This window comes from Hydra vulgaris, chromosome 10 (assembly GCF_038396675.1).
Source record: "Hydra vulgaris chromosome 10, alternate assembly HydraT2T_AEP".
NCBI classification, from domain to species: Eukaryota; Metazoa; Cnidaria; class Hydrozoa; order Anthoathecata; family Hydridae; genus Hydra; species Hydra vulgaris.
This window is the reverse complement of record NC_088929.1, coordinates 45,289,896-45,315,000: the sequence shown is the minus strand read 5'-3', so window position 1 is coordinate 45,315,000 and position 25,105 is coordinate 45,289,896. Positions and strand designations below refer to the sequence as shown.

At 25.7% G+C, this 25,105-nt stretch overlaps 2 protein-coding genes across 9 annotated transcripts in view; both read right to left on the bottom strand.

The window, feature by feature from the left end:
- LOC136085996 (adhesion G-protein coupled receptor G4-like) overlaps positions 1-25,105 on the bottom strand; it is a 284,829-nt gene that overhangs the window by 28,423 nt on the left and 231,301 nt on the right. For all 5 annotated transcript variants that reach the window (XM_065808127.1, XM_065808124.1, XM_065808122.1 and 2 more), the window contains 2 exons: positions 3,899-4,042; positions 741-1,275 (listed from right to left, as the gene is read on the bottom strand). In XM_065808127.1, coding sequence (XP_065664199.1) covers positions 741-1,275; positions 3,899-4,042 — 679 coding nt within the window. The remainder of the gene's footprint in view (positions 1-740; positions 1,276-3,898; positions 4,043-25,105) is intronic.
- Positions 15,534-23,843, bottom strand: LOC136085994 (proline-, glutamic acid- and leucine-rich protein 1-like). 4 transcript variants are annotated; one of them, XM_065808120.1, is made up of 5 exons: positions 21,906-23,843; positions 21,747-21,830; positions 20,427-21,671; positions 16,427-20,350; positions 15,534-16,354 (listed from the first exon to the last, which is right to left on the bottom strand). In XM_065808120.1, exons 1-3 carry the CDS (start codon positions 22,003-22,005, stop codon positions 21,481-21,483), a joined length of 375 nt encoding a protein of 124 aa, XP_065664192.1. In that variant the 5' UTR covers positions 22,006-23,843; the 3' UTR covers positions 15,534-16,354; positions 16,427-20,350; positions 20,427-21,480. The 4 variants fall into 4 exon arrangements, with proteins under 4 accessions (XP_065664192.1, XP_065664193.1, XP_065664190.1 ...); XM_065808121.1 differs by lacking the exons at positions 21,747-21,830; positions 21,906-23,843 and having other exon boundaries at positions 20,427-21,225; XM_065808118.1 differs by lacking the exons at positions 21,747-21,830; positions 21,906-23,843 and having other exon boundaries at positions 20,427-21,196.

Genomic DNA, 25,105 nt, shown 5'->3' with positions numbered 1-25,105 from the left:
GTAACTCATGCACGGAGTGTTGCTACATCAACTCTCTTATAGCCTAACTTGTAACAAAGTACTGCTACATCGACTGACAAATAGCCTGACTCGCAACGGAGTACTGCTACTTTGACTGACAAATAACTTGAAACGTAATGGAGTGTTGCTACATTGACTATCTTATGGTCTGACTCGCAAGGGAATGCTGCTACATTGACTGAGGGTTTGGTTGGGTTAGGCAGTCTATCAAGAAATAAAAAAAAATTCTGATCTTGCATTGTAATTTTTACTCTTTGTCAACAAAAAACGGATAAACTTTCTGACATCTAGTCAGGGGTTGTTTGTATATATATATATATATATATATATATATATATATATATATATATATATATATATATATATATATATATATATATATATATATATATATATATATATATATATATATATATATATATATATATATATACATATATATATATATCCTTAGTTATGTATGTTATGTAATTTTCTGGCTCTCAAGGTAGAAAATAATATATATAAGATGATTTTATTACAGTTTATTATTTTAAAATAATTTTAGGAAAATTGTATAACAAATTATTATTTTTAATATAATTTTTTACCTCAGAAAGTAGAAAATTATGCGTTACTAAGGGCGTATCATATATTCTACAATACATAACAATTTTTAACTTACTTTTTTTAAATTTATACACAACTTAACAAATAATTTTAATTTTTAAGTGACTTACATTTTGTATCAAAGAAACCACATGATGTATTTCCAGAAGCATTTAAATTTTTTGTAAACCTCATTATTATTGGAGTATTAGATTTATTTACAAAGACATCCTTCAAAGTGGCTGAAAGTACAACACTGTTTATATTTCCAGTTTGATTTTGCATGTTCATAAATAAATCAACTTGTTTGAATATAAAAGAATAAACCAAGGTGTTATTTTTGTTAAAAAACAACTGCGATGGAAGAGTAATATATGGAAGATTACTTTCTGAACCATTTTCAGGATTTTTACTTGAGATAATGATACTTGAATTATCGTTATTCTCAGAATAAATATAGACATCACTGTTATTTTTTTCGTAAAAATATGAGGCAAAAGCCAAATTTTGGGTTGAAACATTAACATTAGTGACTTGCTTAGCTGCCATTCTATCTAGTTGATTTAAAAGCTCATTTGAAGTTTGAAGTTTCATATTTGCTTCATTAATGAAAGTGGTGTTTTGGTTTAACAAAGTGCTTACAACTGAGATAATATCTTGAGTAACCTTAAATAATACGTTTTAAATCATTTTATGTTTTTAATATTAATAATTATTTCTAAAATAATTTTTCAACAAAAAAGTTTATAAAAACTTTTAATATAAGGTTTTATCTTAATGAATATTCTAAAATTCAAACTAACTTAAATAAATATATAACCGCAAGTTATTATACTGAGTTATTAAAAAATAAAATAGAAAATAAAATTCAAGTATAAAAAATTAATTCTTAAGTTTTTTTAAATAATGCTTATCTATAATAGCCATGGACAGGAAAAGTGTGTGATCGCACTACAATCTTGAACATGTATGCAGTTGTTTTTTTAACTGCTTGACCACAGCTCATTAGATAATTAAAAACGCGCTGAATAAAAATGACAAAGGAAAAAACTTTTAACCAGACTAATTTATATAAAAAAGAAAGAAATCTTAACGAAACAGAAAATAAAAATTAAAACCTATAGCTCTATAAAAATCAACTAATATAAATCTGAAAAACTAAAACTATAGAAAAAAGAAAATTTTTTTTAATGTTTTGTAATAAGGTTCCAGTTAAATAACAACCTAAATGTAATTTTTCACAACCTCTTCAAACCAATGTGACAACAACAATTTCTGACAACCAACCAACAAACCAACGCAACAAACTATAAAACATTGATCTTTTCTAATGTTTTTATATTAGGCGAACTCTTTTTTAAAAACAAAACAAAAAACTAACATCCAATTATCAACGAAAAAACATCCAATTATCATTTTAAAAACACTAACTCTATTTAATTTATTAAAATATATTATTTTAATAAATAAATTAAAACGCATTTGTTGTCATCGTTTTTATAAAACTAAGAATACATATTATTTAAAAAAATTACATTCTTCATTAATAAAAAATATTTTAAAAATTAACAAAAATTTTATTTAATATTCTATGAATATTAGATAAAACTTTTGTTTATTTAATATTCATAACTTATTTAACAGCGTTTTAAAACATTCTTTAAAAGCGTTTAGCTTAGCGTGAACAAATTTTATTAGTTTACATAACAAAAAAAATAATAATCTTGTAATGTTTTTGAATTAAATTTATAGATTCATCTAAAAATTTATTAAAACAATCGATTATATAGTTATTTATAAAATTAATTATACAAATTGTTTTAAAAACATTTAAATTCATCTCAAAAAATACAATTTTCAATAATATAATATCTTTCCATAACTTACATAAAGGACTTTTACAGAATACAATCTTTAATAGCAATTTCTCACTTTATTACCTTATACACTACTTAGCGTATTTTTGAAACATTTTAAAAATTCTTCACAAACTTTGAATGTTAAGTTGGCGTTGGCCTTACTTTCATAAACAAAGGAGTTTTTATTTTTATACCATCTGTGTTTGAAGGTTTTCTCAGTAAGCCCAATGTAATAATATCCTTCTTTTTCTTGGTGAGTTTTTACATTACAAATATAAATAAGATTTTTTGTAAGGCATTTTCGATTGAGTGGGCATAAGGTGGTTTGTTGACAATTGCATAATAATTTTAACATTTTCATGAGATTTAAATAGTATCCTTTTATTATGAGAAATAATAATACTCTTGATGTTTGGTTGGCAGCTATATACCTCTAAATTGTTTTGATAAAAAAGTTTGTGAAATTTGTGGCCTTTAGGGAAACATTTATCAATTGTACTCAAAAATGTTTTGGCTACGCTCGTTCTGATGTTGAGCGAATAAGGTTGATTTAACCAGATGTTTTTTTAATCTTTTTTGAGATTGTATTATATTTCTGGATATTTGGAATAAAATTGATCTTTCCTTTTAATCCATAAGAATTGATATATATATATATATATATATATATATATATATATATATATATATATATATATATATATATATATAAATATAAACATATATATATATATATATATATATATATATATATATGTATATATATATATATACATATATATATATATATTATATATATATAAATATTATATATATATATATATATTATGTATATATAAATATATATATGTATATATATATATATATATACAAATATATATATATATGTATATATATATATATATATTTATACATATTTATTTTAATATATTTAGTTATGTATACATTTACAAAAAATATATTATTCTTTTTTGAGATTGTATTATATTTCTGGATATTTGGAATAAAATTGATCTTTCCTTTTAATCCATAAGAATTGATATATATATATATATATATATATATATATATATATATATATATATATAAATATAAACATATATATATATATATATATATATATATATATAAATATAAACATATATATATATATATATATATATATATATATATATATATATATATATATATATATATATATATATATATATATATATATATATATAAATATTATATATATATATACATATATTATGTATATATAAATATATATATGTATATATATATATATATATATATATATACAAATATATATATATATATATATATATATATATATATATATATATATATATATATATATATATTTATACATATTTATTTTAATATATTTAGTTATGTATACATTTACAAAAAATATATAAACATACATTTGCTGACATTGAGCTTGCCTGAACAACTCCAGAAATAACATCTGTAATCAATTGAAAATCAATTATTGTAATATTAGCACTTTTAATTAAATTGGATGACAAGTTTGCAGCTATTTCATCAGCATTCTTAACTGTTATGCTCTAAAATAAAGAAATAAAAAAATTTAAAAAATACAAATAATTTCAAGCTTCAATACTCTAATCAATTATTAAACAATAATATTCAAAAATTTAAGAACAACAACAAAAAAAATAAGAACATTCTAAATTTTGATTCAATAATACCTTAAAATAAGCTTAAACCTAAAATAAATATACACTAAAAAATTTTAAAAGTTTTATTAACTGCACTTGACTTTAAAGAGACATTATATATCATAGTGGTAAAACATTTTTAACAAGTAAATTTGAGGAATTTTATTAACCATTGAAACATTCTAAAAGTATTTAGTAAAAATTTACTTTTAACAAGGCTACAAGCAACCACCATTTACAATAAAAGAGAGTAATAGAGTAATAGAATAGGTAATAACAAGATTTATAAATTTTATAATGCATTTAATGGTCAGAAAAGCAAGAGCAAATTTTAAAATATTGAAACTTAAAAAAATATAAACACAACTTTGCTGAGGGACAAATCACAGGCAGCTGAGGCTGTTGCTTTGCTAATACTGCTAATATACATACCTACTATGGCATGTTTATATAAACATTTGTTAGCTAGATTTTCTTATCTTTATAGTATATAGCTTTTTCAAAAATTTAAGAGAAAAATGAATAGTAATAAAAATAATAGAGAAGAAAATAATGTCCTATATCAAACCCTCAGTCAAAGTAGGGAAGCTCTTTTATGGCAGAGGCCCATGGCAACAGGCTATTTCAATAGGATGTTTTTATAGTTTTATAAATACAAATATATATATATCAGGGCCAACAACGCCCAGGGTGGCCAAGGGGCTGGGGTATGTTTCTCCTCATTTTTTTTCAAAAGGACAATTTTTTTTTTATTTTAGAAAAAACTCTAGATATAGAGTACTTTTTTTAGAAGTAGATGATTGTGACTCTCTACTTCAAAATCCATGTATATATATATATATATATATATATATATATATATATATATATATATATATATATATATATATATATGTATATATATATATATGTATATATATATATATATATATATATATATATATATATATATGTATATATATTTATGTATATATATATATATATATATATATATATATATATGTATATATATATATATATATATATATATATATATATATATATATATATATATATATATATATATATATATATATATATATATATATATATATATATATGTATATATATATTAGGGAGTTCTGTAATTCAATGGAGAAAATTTTTTTTTGGTTTTTTCTGCTCCCTGGCAATTTTCCCATTTAAATTGTTTATATAAACATTTTGGAAATTTTTTTTAGCCTGAATTAACGTTTAAGGTTGCCAACGTGCACTAGAATTAATGGAATTTATGTATTTTTATGGTTTTTTACTATATAAAAGCCTATATTTAATGTAATTTTTTATACCATACATTTTAAGTTGTTAAACACTAAACAAACATATATATCAACAGAATTAATGGTAAGTTGAATATATATATATATATTGTTAGTGAATTGTATAGTAATTTACAGGATTGTATGTGGCAAAGCTCAATCCCCTTGTGCTACACTCCACTGACAAGATGACTGTTGTTAAGTGTGGGTGTTTTATTACATGGTTCAGGTTTTTGATGTATCCTTTTAAATTATAGTTGGCTACCTTTTGTTAGCAAATACTTTTATGTTGTTGAATCCAAAAATAGGTTTAATGTTACATTTGTTTCCTTTGGATGGGTTTAGTTTTATCTTAATATAGTTTAAACAACTATCTAATATGAATACAATTTATATGTATAAGATAAATATTATAATATAAATGAATAAAACATATATTAACCTTAACTATATTGTTAGTATATGATTGGTGATTGCTTTAGACATGGCTGAATCAACAATATCGAAAAGAAGACAACAGTCACAAAATATTTGCTTGATAGGAAATTCTATTGATGCTCTGAGCCAAAGAATTATTCTTACTAATGGGGATATTTTGAAATTATTTTTTCACCTTAAGAGCTGTGAATTTAATACTGAGAAATCAATAAAATCAAATTCAATTGTTGCTGATGCAGTATGTGAAGCAGTTCTAGAAGTCTGGCATAAGACCGGTATTAAAACCCGAAGGAAAGATAAAATCAAAGAAAAAATAACTAAATTGCACGATGAATACAGGAACGTTCAAAAAAGAAAAGGCCAAAAATCAAATAAAACTAAACAAAATAATTTTGTAGTAATGCTCAAAAACTATTTTTTTATTGCCCACAGTAATGCTTAAGAAACCATTTGGAAAGACAGACTACAGAATGATAAACAAAAAAGTGAAGACATTAAGTTTTTAATTGAGATCAAAGATAACAATAGTAAAACTAGGAACACCAGATAATCAATATGCAAAGAAACTAAAAATGGAAGGTGAACAAACCAAAACAGAGCAAGAGAGGGCAATATTAGTAAAATAAAGCCTGAAGAATTCTATATTAAACATTCAAGTTTGTCAGAAAGTGAAGCAAATCAAGATTGTGATTCATCCTCAAGTGAAGCAAGCATCAGTGAAATACTTGTGAAAAAAATGCAAAGTGATTAAAGAAAAACTTGAAAAATAATCAAACAATACTGAAAATAAGGTTCAGCTACTATTGCCAAATACCCATTCTTGAATCCAAACATTTGCCAAACCGCTAATAGGCTGAACTTGTCCTTGGAACAAAGAACAGCATTTTTGGAGCTATTGCGAAGGAAGGAGGTGCTTTCTGTAGTATTGTTACACTATCAAAGACAATTTCCTATAATACCAGTAAATGTAATCACCAAGACATTGCGAAAAACATGAAATCTGACTTTAACAAGCCAGACTTCCTAACAATTCATTGGGATGGAAAAATTATTGAAGGGGATGGAAAACGATTGGCAGTTTTAGTTGCAGGTGCACCAAATTATGTAGAAGGAAAGTTGTTGGGCATTCCAAAAATCATGAATGGGACAGGATTAGTCCAAGTAGAAAAAGCTTTGATCTGGAAGTTAAACAAATCTATCATTGGTATGGTATTTGATACCACAGCTTTTAACTCAAGATGGAAAAATGCTTCTATCATTCTAAAAAAAAAGTTAAATTCTAAGCTGTTTTATTTACCATGTCGCCACCATATCTTTGAGATTAATTTGTCGTCCGTATGGAAACACCTGTTTGGCCCAACATCAGGCCCAACCAATATAGATATATTAAAATTAAAGAACTCTTGGGACACAATCCCTCAAAAAAATGATAACTTTAAATTGCTAGACGCAGAGGCGTGGTGGCCCCAGAGGATAAGCGGGATTCCCGCATGGGCTTTTTACTTTTTCATCTAAATATGGGCCTTTTGGCAAACTTTAATTTTTTCAACATTTTAAAGAAATTCCAGAATCGTTTAAAATATTTATGTTAGCACAAATTATATTTTATTAATCACTTGATTTCAAACTTGATTTCAAATTTGAGCGCAATTATATAAGTATTTTGCATAATAATAATATTGCTCTGAAAACAAAGTAGATGTTTAAAACGTATTATGATATTTTTTTCATGAGAAAAATAATGAACCCAAAAACGGTTTTTAACGATCTTAATGTTGATAAAATAAATTTAAGAAAGTCCGCAGACCCAACAATAATAATAGCTATAATTATTGTTGGACTTAAATTAACTTAATTTAAAATTTAACCCCAAAACATTTTTCTTAAATGACTTAAATCGCAATACAATTACTATATAGTAATTGTATTGGATTTTAATTCATTAAAGAAAAATATTTTGGTGTTAAATTTTAAATTAATTTTTATATAAATAAGGATCGAACTCATGTTTTGCATTTTTGTAACCTTTCGAAACATATATAAACTTCTTTAATAACAAATAAAGTTTTTTATTTTTATTTAGTTTATATTATTGTATGTAAATAAAGAAATCACTCCATAATAATCTGTCCTTAGACAGATTTAAAAAAGGATGATGAACTGGTAAATGAAACTACATTATAAAAACTTTTATGTTTAACTATGTCAATAACGGCACCATTTTTAGAGCGGCATTATAGCTGTTGCGAGGTAATCCTAAAATGTTAAATAAAGTTAAAACACCGAATTAAACAAAAGCATAAACTAAAAAGAATTTTCTCATAAAATAAAAAGAATTTTGTAATTTTCAAGATTTTCAATATTTATTCAATATTTAGAAAAAAAAACTAAACATAATTTAAAAAAATTTATATTATTGTACAATAAAATAAGTATCATTATATAGTAATAAAAAAATTAAAATCTTTGATTTTTAATTTTGTGTTAGGCTATGTTCTTCGAACAATAAAATACGAATCGTATTTGCTAGCGGTAAAGTTGTGTTTTAAGAAAATCAAAGCAAACACGTGGTCGCTGCATAGTGTTGTTACCATTTTTTATTTTGAAGTATTACAAACAATACTATTAATTACAAATATTATTATCTCATCTTGTTGGTTTGTATTAATGATTTATTAGAATAAGGTCAGTTATTATATATATATATATATATATATACATATATATATATATATATATATATATATATATATATATATATATATATATATATATATATATATATATATATATATATATATATATATATATATTCTTTTTGTATGGGCCTTTACATAAAGCATATATGGTAAAATCCCGCATATATAGGCCTTTTAATAAAAATCCCGCATGGGCTTTTTAGAGCCACCACGCCCCTGGCTGGACGTAAATGAAAGTTTGTTGAAATCCACAAAAGAAGATATGATTTATTTTCTTAAACTGTTCCTCCAAGAACATACATTTATAAGAAATGATTATAGGAAAAGCATTTATGTTACGTTGTCACTCCTTGGTGATAAAAATGTGAAAAAGGGAGAAAAATGGCTTAAGCCAGGAGCTTTCCATCTTGCTACATGGATGGCAAACATTCTATATGCAGCTTAGATGTATACATTCAATGAGTACTTAGGTTATGATAAAAATATGATTCAGAAACTGCATTGCTTTTGCCTATTTACAAGCTTATTCTATGTAAAAGTTTGGTTGACATCTTCAAACGCCATAGATGCTTCTATTAATGACCTACAGTTTTGGAAGAACATGCAAATGTTTAAAAAAATTGGCCCCGGAGTAGCAGAATCAGCTTTGATAGCTCAAATAAGACACCTATGGTACCTAAGTGAAAAAGTTTTTACAAACTTTTACATAGAATAAGCAAGTTACAAACTTTTTTCACTTGTTCATTATTATTTTGTTCATTGGTGAGTAAATCCACATTTGCTAACCCATCATTTTTTGGGGGAAGAAAGCCTAATCCTATTTCCTCATCGATATTTTCCTAATAATTTAGTTCGTTCAATCCTGCTATAATCCCAAAAATCCTGGGATTTTGTGTTTAGAATCTCGAGATTTTCAGGACCCAAAAATGTCCGGGATTCCGGGATCCCGTATCCCGGTATTGCAATCTCTAATTGCATTATATTTATTGCAAATTTTAGCATTAAGTGCATTTTAATTTATTAAAAAGAAATTATGATGGAGGAATACAATTCACTGTTCAATGCTAGCAAAACTTGCTGAGCAGGCAGCCCTTATAATTTTTTCAATTAGCTCAGATTTTGAGTTTTTATATGTAAAATATTTATAATTATTTTAATTACCAATTAATGTTTTTTTGATTAGTTACTAATATTATTTTGTCAATAATCTTAAATATAATTGCTACAGTTAACTTTTAACACCGTTTCGCTTTCGTTTTAAAAGTAATTATAATTAGTTACTAGCCTTTTCTGAACTTGCGCGTTCTCAAAATGCACGCTGCCATTGGAAAAAGATCTCTAAAACGAGTTTAAACTTTTTGCTTTTTGCAATTTCGTTACTATCTATAAGTAAAGAAATATTACATAAAGAATCATATTAAGATAAATAATTTTTGTTAAGATCATATGAGGTGTTGCGAACAAAAGGGGCACACCAGCCAAAATCAAGTTTTGAGTAAATCGCGTTTGAAGTTTCTAGACTGAAATTTGCAAAGGGGCACACCAACCAATATCAAGTTTTGAGTAAGCGCGGGATTACACTTTTTCCTACCACGTGGTAGAAGAGTTTATACCCCTCCCCTCTGTGGTAGTTGTGTTGGTTGCTGTGCCTGTTTCGGACGAACGTTTTACTCGTTACAAAGTGTGTTTCTTTAGATTTTATCACGTGTAAATAGCAAGGGATTTTCAGTCAGAAAGTGGCCCACTGACACGTTGATCTTGTGTTATATTGTAGATGACAGACTAAAGAAAAAAATGGTTAAACAAAACGGATTTTTAAAAATTGGTTGATGTGCCCCTTTTGTTCGCAACGCCTCATATTATAATTGAAATAAATGAAGAATATAGTTTAGCAATTTAAATATAACATTTTTATTTGAAGTATAAAGGATCACTCCTTTGAATTTTTAAAATCGTTTACACTTTGTTTTAGTTTTTCTTTAATTTTACTTTTTTTTAGAAGTTCTGTTTTTGTTAAGCTTACATTTAATTTTTAGAAGGAAAATAGGGGTGTGGAAGAGGCCTAACCATTTTTAATGCAACAAAAAAAGTATACTAATGTTATATCCATAAATATGGTCATTATACTTTGAAATTTCTGTGATGCTATTAACTATTTTTGTTCTTTTTTAGAAAATTTAGCAAAACAAATTAATATTTTGTGCCAAAACTGACATGAAATACCACATGTTATTGTATGTAAAGGTTAAATTTTGTTATGAGGATTACAGATCTTATGAAAAAAAAATGAAGGTAAAGAGTATTGTTTACATATATATATTTTGTTTACTTTGAATCTTTTTAAATTTTCTCCCATCATTTTTAAAATTCACTCCTGTCATTTTTAAAGTTTTTGTTTGCACATGTTCATTGTTTGCATATATGCTTTTTTGATAAGTATGTGTATTTGGTAATATATGCTTTATAGTTGTTTGTTTGTGTATTGGTAATATATGCTTTATAGTTGTTTTATTAATGTGTTTTTATAATAATATAAAGTGTTTCTTTATTGTTTGTGTATGTGTTATTATGTGTTATGTAATTGTTTTATAATTGTGTTTAAATATATATATATATATATATATATATATATATATATATATATATATATATATATATATATATATATATATATATATATATATATATATATATATATTGTGTTTATAGTTGGTACATATGATTATATTATGCTCTTTCCATGTTTTCAACATGCTGTGACTTGGTAAACCTGCAGAGCAAGATTTATCAATTTTGTTATCCAAGTGATGTACTAATAGCAGAGAGTTACACAGCAGGATTTAGAGTCAAACTGTAACTGCTTTACGTCTAGGTGTTTTCAAGCCTTTATTAATAATTATTATTAAAATACATAATAATGTATTTAATAACGTTTTGCGTAATGTCTGTTAGACATTAAAGTAAAGCCTAGCCAAATTATTTTGCCAAATATACAATTTGTTTTATATCAATTTGATTTGTTGTCTTTAGCGCTGTTTATTACATGACTTTTCTTTAGATATTTTGGAATCATGATATTATTATTCATCATAATAGTAAATATTATTTTGATGAATAATAATATTTAACAACTACTACTCTGGTAAATCACTACAGTTTTTCTCTATAAGGTACATTGATTTTTTTTTTTTATGTTATGTTTTTCTTATTTATTTATTTGTTCGTTACATATTTTATTTTAGATTTATCAGATGATGTATTTATGCGGTATAGAAGAACAAAATATTGTAAAATTTTGGGAATTTTTTAAAAACGTTTATTAATAACTATTTTAATAATGAAGTTTTTAAAAAAGGTTTATTACGGTTTTTTTTTTAATTTTTCTGTGTTAGCAGTATGTTTACTAATAAAATTGCAGGTTTTTAATAATATTTTTAATTATTATTATCTAAGTTAATTTTTTTTCAAACATCTCCTAGCTGATATATATTTTTTTAAAGTCTCAAGATTATTGCATAATTTATTTTAAATGACAGTTTGTTATATATAAAAATTATTTGTGTGTGCTATTTAGAGTAGAAAAAAAAATTATATAGGAAAGATAACAATTTTCGAGATTCATTTAAGATTTTTTGTTACTACTTTCAATTAAAAGTGAAGTTTGAATCAACGGTATTAGGCTAGAAGCAGATATTAGTTTAGAAAATGGAAATGTTAATAGGCAAGTTATTTGTTGCAGAAATGAAAGAGATAGGCTTAGGCAAGATGTAATTAATAATTGACAAAATGCTAGAAACGCTGCTTGGCAAGCAGCAAATAATTCAAAGCCAAATAAGGAGAGCTTGGTTAGGTGAGTTAAAAATAATCATCGCAGAAATGAAAGAGATAATTTTAGGCGAGATGAAAATAATAATCGACAAAATGCTAGAAATGCTGCTAGATATAAAAGAAAGCATTGTACAACAGGAAGTAATACTATTCCAGATTATAATTATTAAGGAGAAATTAATTATATTTGTCAGCATTGTGGTGCTAAGAAACTTCCTGATGAAACACATTTTTATGTTGCCATAATGGAAAGGTAGTTTTGCTGCAACCTTCACTATTTCCACAAGATTTATTTAACAGAAATTATGCAGATGGAAGTGCCAATCTGAATTTTTTATAATATATATAAAATTGTAATGCCTGTCTTTCTTTTGCTTCATTTAAACCTAATGTAGTTCAACCCAAGAATCATGGGCTGCCATGTTTAAGAATAGGTGGTCAAGTTTTTCATTGTATAGGTAATCTTAGGCTAAATCAAGATGTTCCGCCAACATATTGTCAAATATACATCTAACATGAAACAACGTCATAAAACAACACCGACAAACTGCATCGTGAAAGCAACTGCAGTATGACAACAGGTTACCGAAAAGCAGATAAATTATTTTCCAGTTTTTATTTTTTATTTTTGATGTCTACTTATCCGTTACAATTTTTATTTTAGGTTTGACATATGACGCATTAGGGGTCGTCCATAAAGTACGTACGCTCATAGGGGGGAGGGGGAAGGTCTTTAGAAAGCGTATGGGGGGGGGGGGAGGGGAGGATTAAATTTAAAAGTACGTACTTCGATTTTCTAATTAATCACAGTTAACCAGCTAATCAGTAGAAAAGTTACATTCTGACTAAAGTTTCTAGTTTGCCAACATAAAAAGATGTTTGGTATATGGAGTAGAGAGTATAGTTTTCCTCTATGCCCACACATGTATGGGTGCCCTTAGAATTTTTTGATGTTCCAGATATGACACATTCACACATCGTACAAACTCCTAACTTAAATTTGTTTTTACCTATGTCAAATGAGAAGGCCTTGCAAAATATCGGGATGGTGGAGGCCTGTGAACAAAAAGCCCTAAAACGCTTGCCCTCTTCTGCCCATACGTTAGTGCACTAAAAAAGGTCATAACTTTTGTAATTTACAATATTTTTCTACAAAAATTAAAATTTGTCGATAAATTTTAATTAAGTTATAGATCCTAAAGTAGAAAATTTTGCTACATATTTCCCTCAAGTTTGGGCAGGGAACGGGGGAGGCAAACGTTTTAGGGTTTTTTGTTCCTAGGCCTCGACTATTCTAAATTTTTGCAAGGCCACCTCATTTGGCATATAAACAAATTTAAATTTGGAGTTTGCATGGTGTGTGAAGGTGTTTTATCTGAAACATCAAAAAATCCTGCAGGGGCCCATGCACATATGCCACCCCTTATATACTGGCCCTGAGTAAGGCCCATTTTTTGAGTCATCAAAAAACAGGTTTTAGCAGGGCCGTGGTTGATGGGTCGGAATCCCCCCCCCCCAAGAAAACATGTCATTAGAGTCTCAAAATCTTCCAAATTTGACCGCTAGGTTTTGTTAAATTAAAAAGTTTCTTAAAATAGCAAAAGAGCACAAAATTTTCTGTTTCCCCCTCCCCTCCAATTAAGGGGTATAAGTAGCCTACCCTCGGCACTGGTTTTTAGCCATTGTTTTCAATATTACTGATCTCACGTAAGACTGGTTTTTTACTTAAAGAGGGGTGGCTGAAAAAAACGTCCGCCTTAAGTATAGTTTATTTTTATTTGATTCATTATTGAAACAAAAAAAGTTTCGGTAGAATTCTTGCGGGAATCGAACTTGGGTATCCGCCGACCGTTCCCTTAGTGAAATCCTCTCGACTAAACCCACACATTGATATATTTAATTTAAATTTTTTAAAATTCTAATTTGTATATATATTTAAAGAAGTTTTATGTATGCGCAAACAAAGGGCTTTGGGGTCGTATAAAGTATCTAAGGTACCCTCCACTATTTTATATATATATATATATATATATATATATATATATATATATATATATATATATATATATATATATATATATATATATACACCAAACTTGCAAGCCTTGTTAGAAAGCACAAGGACACTTTTTATGGCAATTTTATTTAAGAGTTAAGCAAATTAAGTTACGCAAAAATTATTTGAATTAGTTTATTTAGACAGTCATTTAGAACAGTTTTTGAAAAGTTAAAGTGGAAAACATTAAGTTGTAATTAGTTGTTTTAAAAAATATTTGTTGTATATTTTTTTTATTGGATAAAAAAAAAAGAAAGTTAAATAAATGATTTCTTTTCTATTAACTGTTTTTAAAAAAAAAAATTTAATACAAAATTTTTGATAAAAATGTTTTTAATACAAATTTATTTAATTAAATTTTATTTAAATTTATTTAAAAATTTAAAAGCGCTTTATTTTACAATTTTTTTTACTGCTAAAATTTCCACACAATGTTTAAGGAGGAAAAAAAAAAATTTAACAAAATTAATTCAAGCTACTTTAAAATGTTTGTATTACTTATAAATTTTTTTTTCATTTCAACTTTGACTTTTCTTTTTTACAAAAGTTTTTTCTTTATAATTAACTTTTTGGATTGATCATGAACTGAATGTCAATAAGAAATGATTAACTAGTTTATGAGTATTATGCAAGGACTTCGTTAAAGCCAAAACATTAAAAAAAAAGTTGATAATATTAATTTATTTTTTGACCGTTAAGGTGATCCCAAAGCGCCAAGACAAGTTGTGCTCATAATATTAACACAACTTGCTTTTACATGGGGATTACTTTAATGGTTATCATGAAATTTATTTTTCAACGCTTGTTTATGTTTGATGATAACGTAAGTTACAATTCTTGTAAGAGTCAGACTCAGATTCAGTGTCACCGACCGTGTAAAAAATAAAACGTTAAAACCGCGGCCCGTGTAAAAAAAAGTTGAAATAAACCGAATGAAAGTGATGAAAATTTCCCGGTCTCAAAAAAAAAAAAAGGTGGCGCATGCGCGCAAAAAAAAGATCAGGTGTCAAAAAAATTTTTTATTTTATAAAAACTGTTACAGTTAAAAAATGTTACAATATTGATTTATTTTTTTCTCTGAAAATAGGATATTTTTCTTTGACAAAGTTTTCAAATGTCATGTTTGGATAATATTGTTTTCCGATGGTGACATAATGATTATAAATGTCGAGTTCTTCAAAAAATGATTTTTGATATTTTTCTGCAGACATCAAGACAAATATCAGTTCTTCACCAGTTAATTGGATTGTGTTTTTGACAGTACAATTGCGATTTCCACACATTGTATTAGTTAGCTAAAAAAAAATTTTTATTTATAAAAATAGTTGTACAAAAAAAAATGTTAATAAAAAAAGTACAATAAAAAATTTCAATTAAAAAAAGTTTATGATTTGTGAATAGAAAAGTTCGCTTTTATATATTCGTTTATAGAAGTTTTTTTCTTATTAATGTTTATTTTTTCTAGCTCGTCTTCCAAGCATTTCTCGAAGGCTAATCCTTTTAATTTCGCATTCATTTTTTTAAATTTTATATTTGGTGGTGGTAGCTCGAATGTGGAATCAGTGAGATCATCTTCCCAGTTTTCATTTGAATTCATTTTTTTTATTTATATCTAAAGAAAAAGAATGTTAGAAAAAAATAGAAATTGTTATAAAAAAGTAAAAAAATAAAGAATAAAAAAAAGACATTAATATACAATAAAAAAAAAAGACACAAATATGCAATAAAATATATATTTCTGTATAAAAAAGTTAATCATTTTTTTTCAAGTAGCACGCTTGACATACGCCACATTGTTTAATACAAAAGTATCTTCGGTTAATTGTATCTGAGTGGTTTAACGAATGTTTATTTATTGTAAAATAGTAGGCATACATGGCTGTAAAAAAACAAAAAAATAGAATTAATAAAAAATTTTAATGATAAAAATAAATACAGAAAAAAAATATACCTTTCATTTGTTTTTTCACTTTTTTGTTTGGCTTTCTTTTGCTGTAACCGTATTTCATTTTTTTTATTAGTTTGTCTATAAATATAAAATGATATCATTATAATGTACAAAATTATTTTCACGAATATAATAATATTGATCTATTGCCCATTGAATGTATTTTCTAATACAATTATAAAAAAAATCAAGTTGTTCATTTTTAATATAACGATTATTATAGTGCGATCTAAACATTTCGTATAAAGGATATATAATTTTTCTTTGTACCCAATAAAATGAATTATGATTTAATAAACAACTAATGTCGTAATCATAAGAAAAGTCACAAATATAAAAAGATTTGTTTTCATCATCATAAATATATAAATTTCCAAGCTGTTCTTTTAATAATTCAAATTCGATTTTAATTCTTCTATATGCCAATTTTCTTTTACACAAATCTTTTAACGTTTTCAAGTCTACATCCATGTTATTTTTTGTTTCGGATGTAAACCAATTCACAATGTGGATAATGTCGTATTCATAAAAGTGCTTACTTCTTTGCATTTTTTTTATTAGTTAACTAAAAAAAAAATTAAAAAAAATTAAAAATAGTGTTTTACAATTTGAAAATGAATAAAACAAGGTTCAATAGTATAAAAATATTGTTGTTGTGACCAATTTATATATTCCATGATTAAACGATATAATTTTCGTATTAAATGTATTTCCAGTTGTTTATTTGGATCAGCAAAATAAGATATTTCTGTGAAAAGTATATGAAATAATTTGTAAAGATATTCTCTTTGAAGATTAAAAAATAATAAACGATTATTAAAAATATTAAAATAGGAATCAAATTCAAAATCAACAATGGAATGAAAGCTGTAAAATAACAAACGAATATTATCTTTATCTTTCCATTTGCTATGTGGTAGTTTGGTTTTATCAAATAAAGAAATAATTTTCTTTTGCAACTCTTGAAATTCTAAATAAATTCGTCGATAAGCCAAAGTTCTTTTGCTCAAATCTTTCAAGCTAAGTTGTGATTGAATTTCACGGGTAAATCTGTTAAAGTGATTCAAACTAAAACTGTCGAAAATAAATTGATAATAAGAAAAATGACGTTCTTCTGGACTAAACCAGATGACTGTTTGTTTTTCAAAGTTTTTAATATAAGAAAGAATGTTGAATTCTAAATAATGACTAGCTTTTCTTGTTTCTTTGTCTATTTCTATAAACTTTTTTTCTCGTGCCATTTGTTGATGAAGTCTTTGTAAAAAGTGACGAAGTGTAATTTCTTCTTTATCAAGTATTCTTCTAATATTTCCCCAGTTGCTTCCCATTATTTTTAATTAGTTGTCTAAAAAAAAAAAAAAAGTTTACAAATGGAGTTAATACAAGTAAAAAAAGTTATACAAGTAAAAAAAGTTAATACAAGTAAAAAAAGTTATACAAGTAAAAAATTTTTTTTCCTAAAAAAAAAAGAGTTAAATGAATTCTTGTGCACATTCAGGTGCTTTAGCTGGTTTTGGATTATATAAATGAAATAGTTCTTGTTGTTTTGCTTCTACAACTGCACTTGGATATGCATATACAGGTGGATTATTAACAACGCATTCTTCGTAACTAGGAAGACGTGGTATTTTATTTTTGTATTTGTTGAAAATATCATTTCGATGAATTGTTTTACATAATACAAGTAGATATTCCAATTTACTTTCTAATGATTCGTAAAGATGACCATGTTCACTTTGAATAGTATGATCTTTAAAGTATTCTATCATATCCAAACCATTTTTTAAAGTTTGTTTGATTCCTAATGGTATTCTGAGTAAGAATTTGATAGATTGCACGTTGTTGGTTGTTAGTTCCAAACTAATTTCTCTGAATATATCAATGGTATTCATTTTTTTTTATTAGTTAATCTAAAAAAAAATAAGGGTTAATAATGTTAGATAAAGTACAAAAAAAAACATTTTAAAAAATAGGATAAATACATTTTTTTACATAAAATATGTTATTGTATACTAATCGTAATAAATAAATTATTGTTAATAATAAATGGTTTTAGTTCTTCGTGTGAAATAAAATTCTTATAACCAACAGCCACATTATATTCAGTGGTAGGTTTATCAAATGAACTGTCGTCTAAAAGTTGAAGATAATTATTGTTGGTAGTAGTACGAGTAAAAAATTGTTCTTTATTTCTCAAGGTGATATTAACATTTTTGGTAAAAGGCCATTGTAAACCATCGTCCAAGTCACCTCTTAACAATTGAAAGTAAATGGCTAGATTGTTGATGACGGTACTTCGTGTATACACTTTTATTCGATAACGGTATCCTTCTGATGTGTAAATGGGTTCTGAATAAAATGTTTCATCTGATAACAGTCTGAGATTCATTTGATCGAGTTTGATCAATTGCGTGTCTTTAAAAACGTGTTGAATTACCTTGACTTCTTTAGGTTGTTGAATGGAATTTTTTAAAGCTAAGAATTCTGTGCTATTTTCTTCTGCAATATGATAAAGTTTTGTTATTTCTTGTTTGAGATGTTCTGTATCTTGTTGATTTGCTAAAACCAACATGTTGTCATAACAGAGACTTTTTAATTCTGCCATTTCTTGGTTCGTTTTTGCTAGAGTTTGTTGAAGTTTGTCGTTTTCTTCTTTTAGATTTTTAATTTCTTTTTCTTGAAGACTCTTCATTTTAATCATGATTTGATTCATAGAAAGATTCAAATAATTTAAATTTTTCTTTTCGTCTTGAACGACTTGGTTCAAATAACGATTTTGTTGCTCTTTATAATATTGAAAGCAGATGACAGAGTGCTCATAATAATCTTGATCATCGATTTTGGTATTACAAAAAAAACATATTTTTTGTATATCTAGAAATTCGTAATCACATTCGTGGTTTAACAAATCTTGTACCTTTTTTTTACAGGTGAAACATTCGTGGGAGTATTGTTCTGTAGAACAATCTGCTTGATGCTGTAAAAGTTCTTTTGCACTAAATTCTTTGTCGCAAAAACAGCAAGGATATATGTTGGCTGACATTTTTTTTATTAGTTGCTGAAAAAAAAACATTTATTTATATAAAAAAATATAAAAAAATATACATGTCTTTTTTAACATAAAAGAATTAATAAATAAACAAAATTGCTCAATAAAACATATAAAAGAATAAAAATATAAATAAGGTTCTTTTCAATAAATTCTTCTTCTTCTTCAAATATATTGTTAAAAGTTATATTTTCTATTTCTTTTTCTTCTTCGTTTAAATAATCACCAAACCCAGGAAACATATCTTCATAATCATCATTATTATTCATTTTTTTAGTTGTCTAAAAAAAAAGAAAAAAAATTACAAAATAAAGTGATCTCATTTTATTACAACAGTTCGTCTTATGATGCAATACGATGAAAAAAAATTACAAAATAAAGTGATCTCATTTTATTACAACAGTTCGTCTTATGCTGCAATACGATAAAAAGTTTATGATAAAAAGCAATTTCAAACCATGGTGTTCTTGTTGTCGAGTTTATTATTTAAAAAGTGATGCTTGTTATTTTATTTGACTAAAAAAAAGATATATTTATAAATAAAAAATTATAAATAAAGCTCTGGTAAGTTGTCCATTTTATTCATAACGTCTATAACGTATTGTTCCCAATCCATTTCATCTAAGATTTCATGCATTTCTTTTTCTATTTCTTCCACTTCTTTTTCCATTTCTTCTTCCAACATTTGTAATTTAAGTTCTTCAATATCATCTGATTCTTCTTCTTCCATTTCTTGTACTAATTGAACTAAATATTTTTCATAATCTTCCTCTGTTAATTCTTCCATTTCCATAAGTTCTTCCAAATCTTGTTCTTCTTCTTTTGTCAATAACAACTCGTGATAGCAAAGACTCTCTTTGTTAATATAATCTACATAACTAAAAAGAAAAAAAAGAAAAAAATATAAAAAAATTATAAAAAAAAAACAAAGAAAAAACAAATGACAAAACTTACCATCCACATTTTTTGACGTATTGTTTCATTTTTTTTAAATATATTAGTTTGCTAAAAAAAATAAAAAAATTACAAAAAAATTATAAAAAAATTATTGTAATATATAGTTTTCAATTATTTTCATAGTTTCTTCTATATTTTTTAATAGTTCTAAATTATTTTGTTTTGTTGTCATGTCAACTGACCATGTCCATAACGCATCATATAAAGCACGAGCTGCTTCGAATTCGGTTCCTTTTCTTTGATAAATTAAATTTAAAAGTCTCATCATTCTTTCGTTAGTATCACGATAATCAGTTTGTATGCATACGATATCACGGTTTTTGTAGTCCAGATATTCGGCTAACGTTTGCCAATGTGTTTGTAAATGTTGTGCTATTTTTAGTTTTAATCGTGTAAAATTCATTATTTTATGCTAAAAAATATAAAAACATTAAATATTAAATAAAACTAATTTACATTGTAATAAATTAAATAAAAGTTCTTGCTTGTCGGTTTCAATTTCCCATCTTGTTATTACATAATATAAATGATTTAAAGCTCTTTTTTTATCTTTGTGTTGCGTTAAATAAAGAATTAAAATTTTTTTAATTTTGTCAAAGTTTTTTATATAATTCACGTCAATTTTTTTAATAATGTGTCTTTTAAAGTGTAGATCAATCGCTAATTGTTTCCAATGGTGATTTAATTGTTTTGAAATTGTATTTATTATTTGTTTGTACATTTTTTTTCTATTGTATTAAAAAATGATGTAAAATTCTATTGTATTAAAAAATATTGTAATAAAAAATGTAAAAATTCAAATAAGCAAAAAAAATATAAAGAAAAAATTAATACTTTTTTAATTTTAAATTTAACAAAAACGACAAATATTAAAATAGTAATAACAAAAAAAATAGTAATGTATATATATATATAATAGTAATAACAAAATAGTAATAACAACTAAAAAAAAATTTTTTTCTATAAAAAAATATATACAAAAGCTCATAAAATTTCGCTTTCTGTATTTTCAGGATCTGGACTCTCTAAAAAAAAACAGACAAAGGGGATATTAAAAAATATTTATACTTTTTAATAAAATAAAAAAAAGGTTCAAGTTTAACTTACGAGGAGAGTAGTCCCAGTGAGAAGGACCTACTTCCCTATTGGGTTCTGGTGGTGTTTGTGGTGGCGAACGTGGTGATAGTGGTGATAGTGGCGATAGTAGTGATGGTGATGGTGGTGAACGTGGATAGGGATTATCTAAAAAAAGAAAATATTTTTTTAAAAAATGAATTTTTTTAATAAGAAAAAATAGTAAAGTTAAAAAAAACTTACGACGAGTGCGAGAAAATCTTGTTTCATCTACAAAATTTTGTCTGACAAAGTTTTTAAAGTCTCTAAGTTTTTGCATTTCTTTTTCTAGAAAAAAAATAGTATTTTAAAAAATAATAATTTTTCTTATAAAAATGAAAAAAAACCATAAAAAACAATTACCTCTTTTTGCGTCGTATGGAAATACTAGACTGATGGGTTTTTTTTTTTTCATTTTGAATAATGAAAAATTGATCGTTGATAGTATCGCTAAACACTTCATATTTTATATTGTTTATTGTTATATATCTCATTATTAAAACTAAAAAAAATAGGTTTATTTAGAAATAAATACTCTTTATTTTATTGTAATAATTATAAATAGTTATAAATATCATTTTTTTTATAAAATGCCTAAAATAAGGTATACTCCTAGATCATTAAACACTGTCAATATGGCACGTACAAAAACAACAGTTCCTAGAACAAAAAAAGCAGTTCAAACACAAACAAGTAGAAAACAAAGTTCAACATCGACACAGACTGAAAATCAGTATTTACCGAGCAATTGTAAAAGAATATTATCGTGTTTACGAAGAACAAATAACAGATATAAAGATAATAAAACAAATCGTAAACTTGGAAGAGTTGGCAAAAGAATAAAACGTTGGGTTCATACTGCTGAATCCTATGTCGATATTAAACATCAATTAAAAGAAGCAAATATACGACGAAAAAATAGACAAAAATAATATATTTACAAATTGTAAACATTTCTTTTTATTAAATAATTTAGTTTTCTTATAGCATTGCGTCGTTTATATGACTTGCTTTTTTTCTAAAAAAATATATAAAAAAATCTTATGTGTAAAGAAAAGAAATAATGAAAAAGTGTAAAAAATATTAAAAAACAAACTTTTATTTTGTTGACCGGTGCTTCTGCAAATTCTAATGGAGCTTCGTCTATTTCTTTTTCAGAGGAGGTTTCTTTTTCTTTTGGAGGTTCAACAGTTTGATTTTTTACGACAAAGTCTATTTTGTCTGGGTCGTTTATAAAAATATTAAAATCCAATATTGCGTCTTCATCTTCTATTATTATAACCGAATCGTCATCGCTTATGATTTCTGGTTCTTCTTCTAAAGATAGTTCGTTTTCTTTAAAATTTATTTCTTTTCCGACGACTTCATCGTTAAAAAAATATTTTGTTTTTTTAATCGAACGTTTTGTTAATGTTTTTGTCATTTTTGATTTTGTTAACAAAAAAAACACGCTTTTTATGTATAAAATTTAATCTCTACAGATTAACGCGAAATAAAAGCTAAAGTGATGCAACTTTATTCAATGAAAAGAAAATGCTGTGTCATGTTAGTTAAATTTAGAAAGTTATAATAACGCTTTTATGAACAAGATTAAAAAGATTAAAATACGGAGTAAACAACTTTTTAAAAACACTGCGAAGAAAAAAACTCTGTGATAAGTGTTAAAACAACATGTTAAATAAATTCAAAACTTTATGAACCAATACGTCGACGTAGCATAGTGCATTCGCTCGCCGCACTATGTTTCAAACGCCATGCCATTAGACCGTCGTGGGTTCGATTCTCGTTGAGGGTAGTAGAAAGTATAGAAAGTTTAATGTAAAAACACTAACTCGAAAGAATTAGTGAGTGCGTCTAGAAAGTATAGAAAGTTCAATGTGAAAACACTAACTCGAAAGAATTAGTGAGTGCGTCTAGAAAGTATAGAAAGTTCAATGTGAAAACACTAACTCGAAAGAATTAGTGAGTGCGTCTAGAAAGTATAGAAAGTTCAATGTGAAAACACTAACTCGAAAGAATTAGTGAGTGCGTCTAGAAAGTATAGAAAGTTCAATGTGAAAACACTAACTCGAAAGAATTAGTGAGTGTGTCGAGTGAAAACACTAACTCGAAAGAATTAGTGATGTGAGAACGAGTGTGTGAGTAAGCAGGCTAAGGACTAAGTCAGGACTAAGTAAGTTAAGTAAGGACTAAGTAAGGTTAAGTAAGTAAGTAAGAAAAAATACGGCCGTATAAAAAAAAAATAAAGACTGTAAGAAAAAAACACAAGTAAGTAGGCCTACTAAGATAAAGTAAAGACAGAATAAGTAAGGTTGTGTCAGGGTGACACTATGTTTTTTATATTGTAAAAAAAAAAAAAAGATATAAAAAAATACAAGTCGAAAAAAAGTTAAAGTCAAAAAAAAGTTAAAGTCAAAAAAGTTAAAGTTAAAAAAAAAGACAAAAATGGCTGCAGATGATATTGATTTTTCCCGTATGATTGTAAGACGGAATTTATTTTCAACACCTTCTTATAAAAGCAATTTGAGACCTAAATATACATCTAAATTACCCAAATATACAGTAGATGGAAAATGGCCTTTTCATAGGGATGCTTTTTTTGAATTTTTTGATAGGACCTCTTTTGATGAAAACGAGTTAACTGATCCCAATAATACAGAACTAAGAACTCTAAGACGTAGAAGAGTTAAGAAAAATTTAAAAAAAATAAAGCGTCAATATTGTAGAAAAGCACTGATGTGTTATCGAAAAACAAAAAGCAAGTATATAAATAATAAACAAAATCGCGAAATGAATCGAGTAGGAAAACCGATATATCGTTTTGTTTTAACAAAAGTAGATCGCGATAAACACAGAAATATTTATTAAAAAATGAGACATAGAAGACATAGAGGGCATAGAAATGCTAAAAGATATATTTTTGTTCATCGAAAATCGAAACCTAATCCTAGACCTTATCATTCTTTAATTGGTAAAGGACGAAAACGTAGTTATAGAAAGCGTGGTAAAGGTTTTCTTGGCAACCTATTAGGAGGTATTCCTTTAATTGGTGATTTGTTTAAAACTATAGTTTAATCGGATTAAAAAACATGTATAAAATAGCTCAATTCTGTAAAAACGTTCATTTACAAAAGAAAATGAATTCAATAGTGTGTAAACACGCCAAAAGAAAAAGTCACATTAAAAAATATTGTGACAAATGTTTTGTGCAAAAATTTCGAGATTATGTTGAAGAAAATATTAAAGAGTGTCTTTGGTTATTGAAAGATAATGAAAAACAGAGTCAAAAGCTCAAAAATTTACGTACAGACACAAGTGCTTATGGCGATTATATTCTTACGTACGAATATGAAAACGGTGTTGTTGAAATTATCAGCGGAGATAAAGAAAATGGACACACAAAAACATCTACTTTTTTTGGTGGATTTATATTAGATTTTGATATTATAAATAAAATATATAGCATATCACATGTATATGACGGTGTTTTTTATATTGGTAATAAAATACCAAAAATATATTGATAAAAAAAATATTTGATAGTGTATTTTCTGTTTTTTTTT

Coding starts and splice junctions, on each gene's coding strand:
- LOC136085994 (XM_065808118.1), bottom strand. CDS start 19,496: ATGTTTTTTTTTCAGCAACTAATAAAAAAAATGTCAGCCAACATATAT.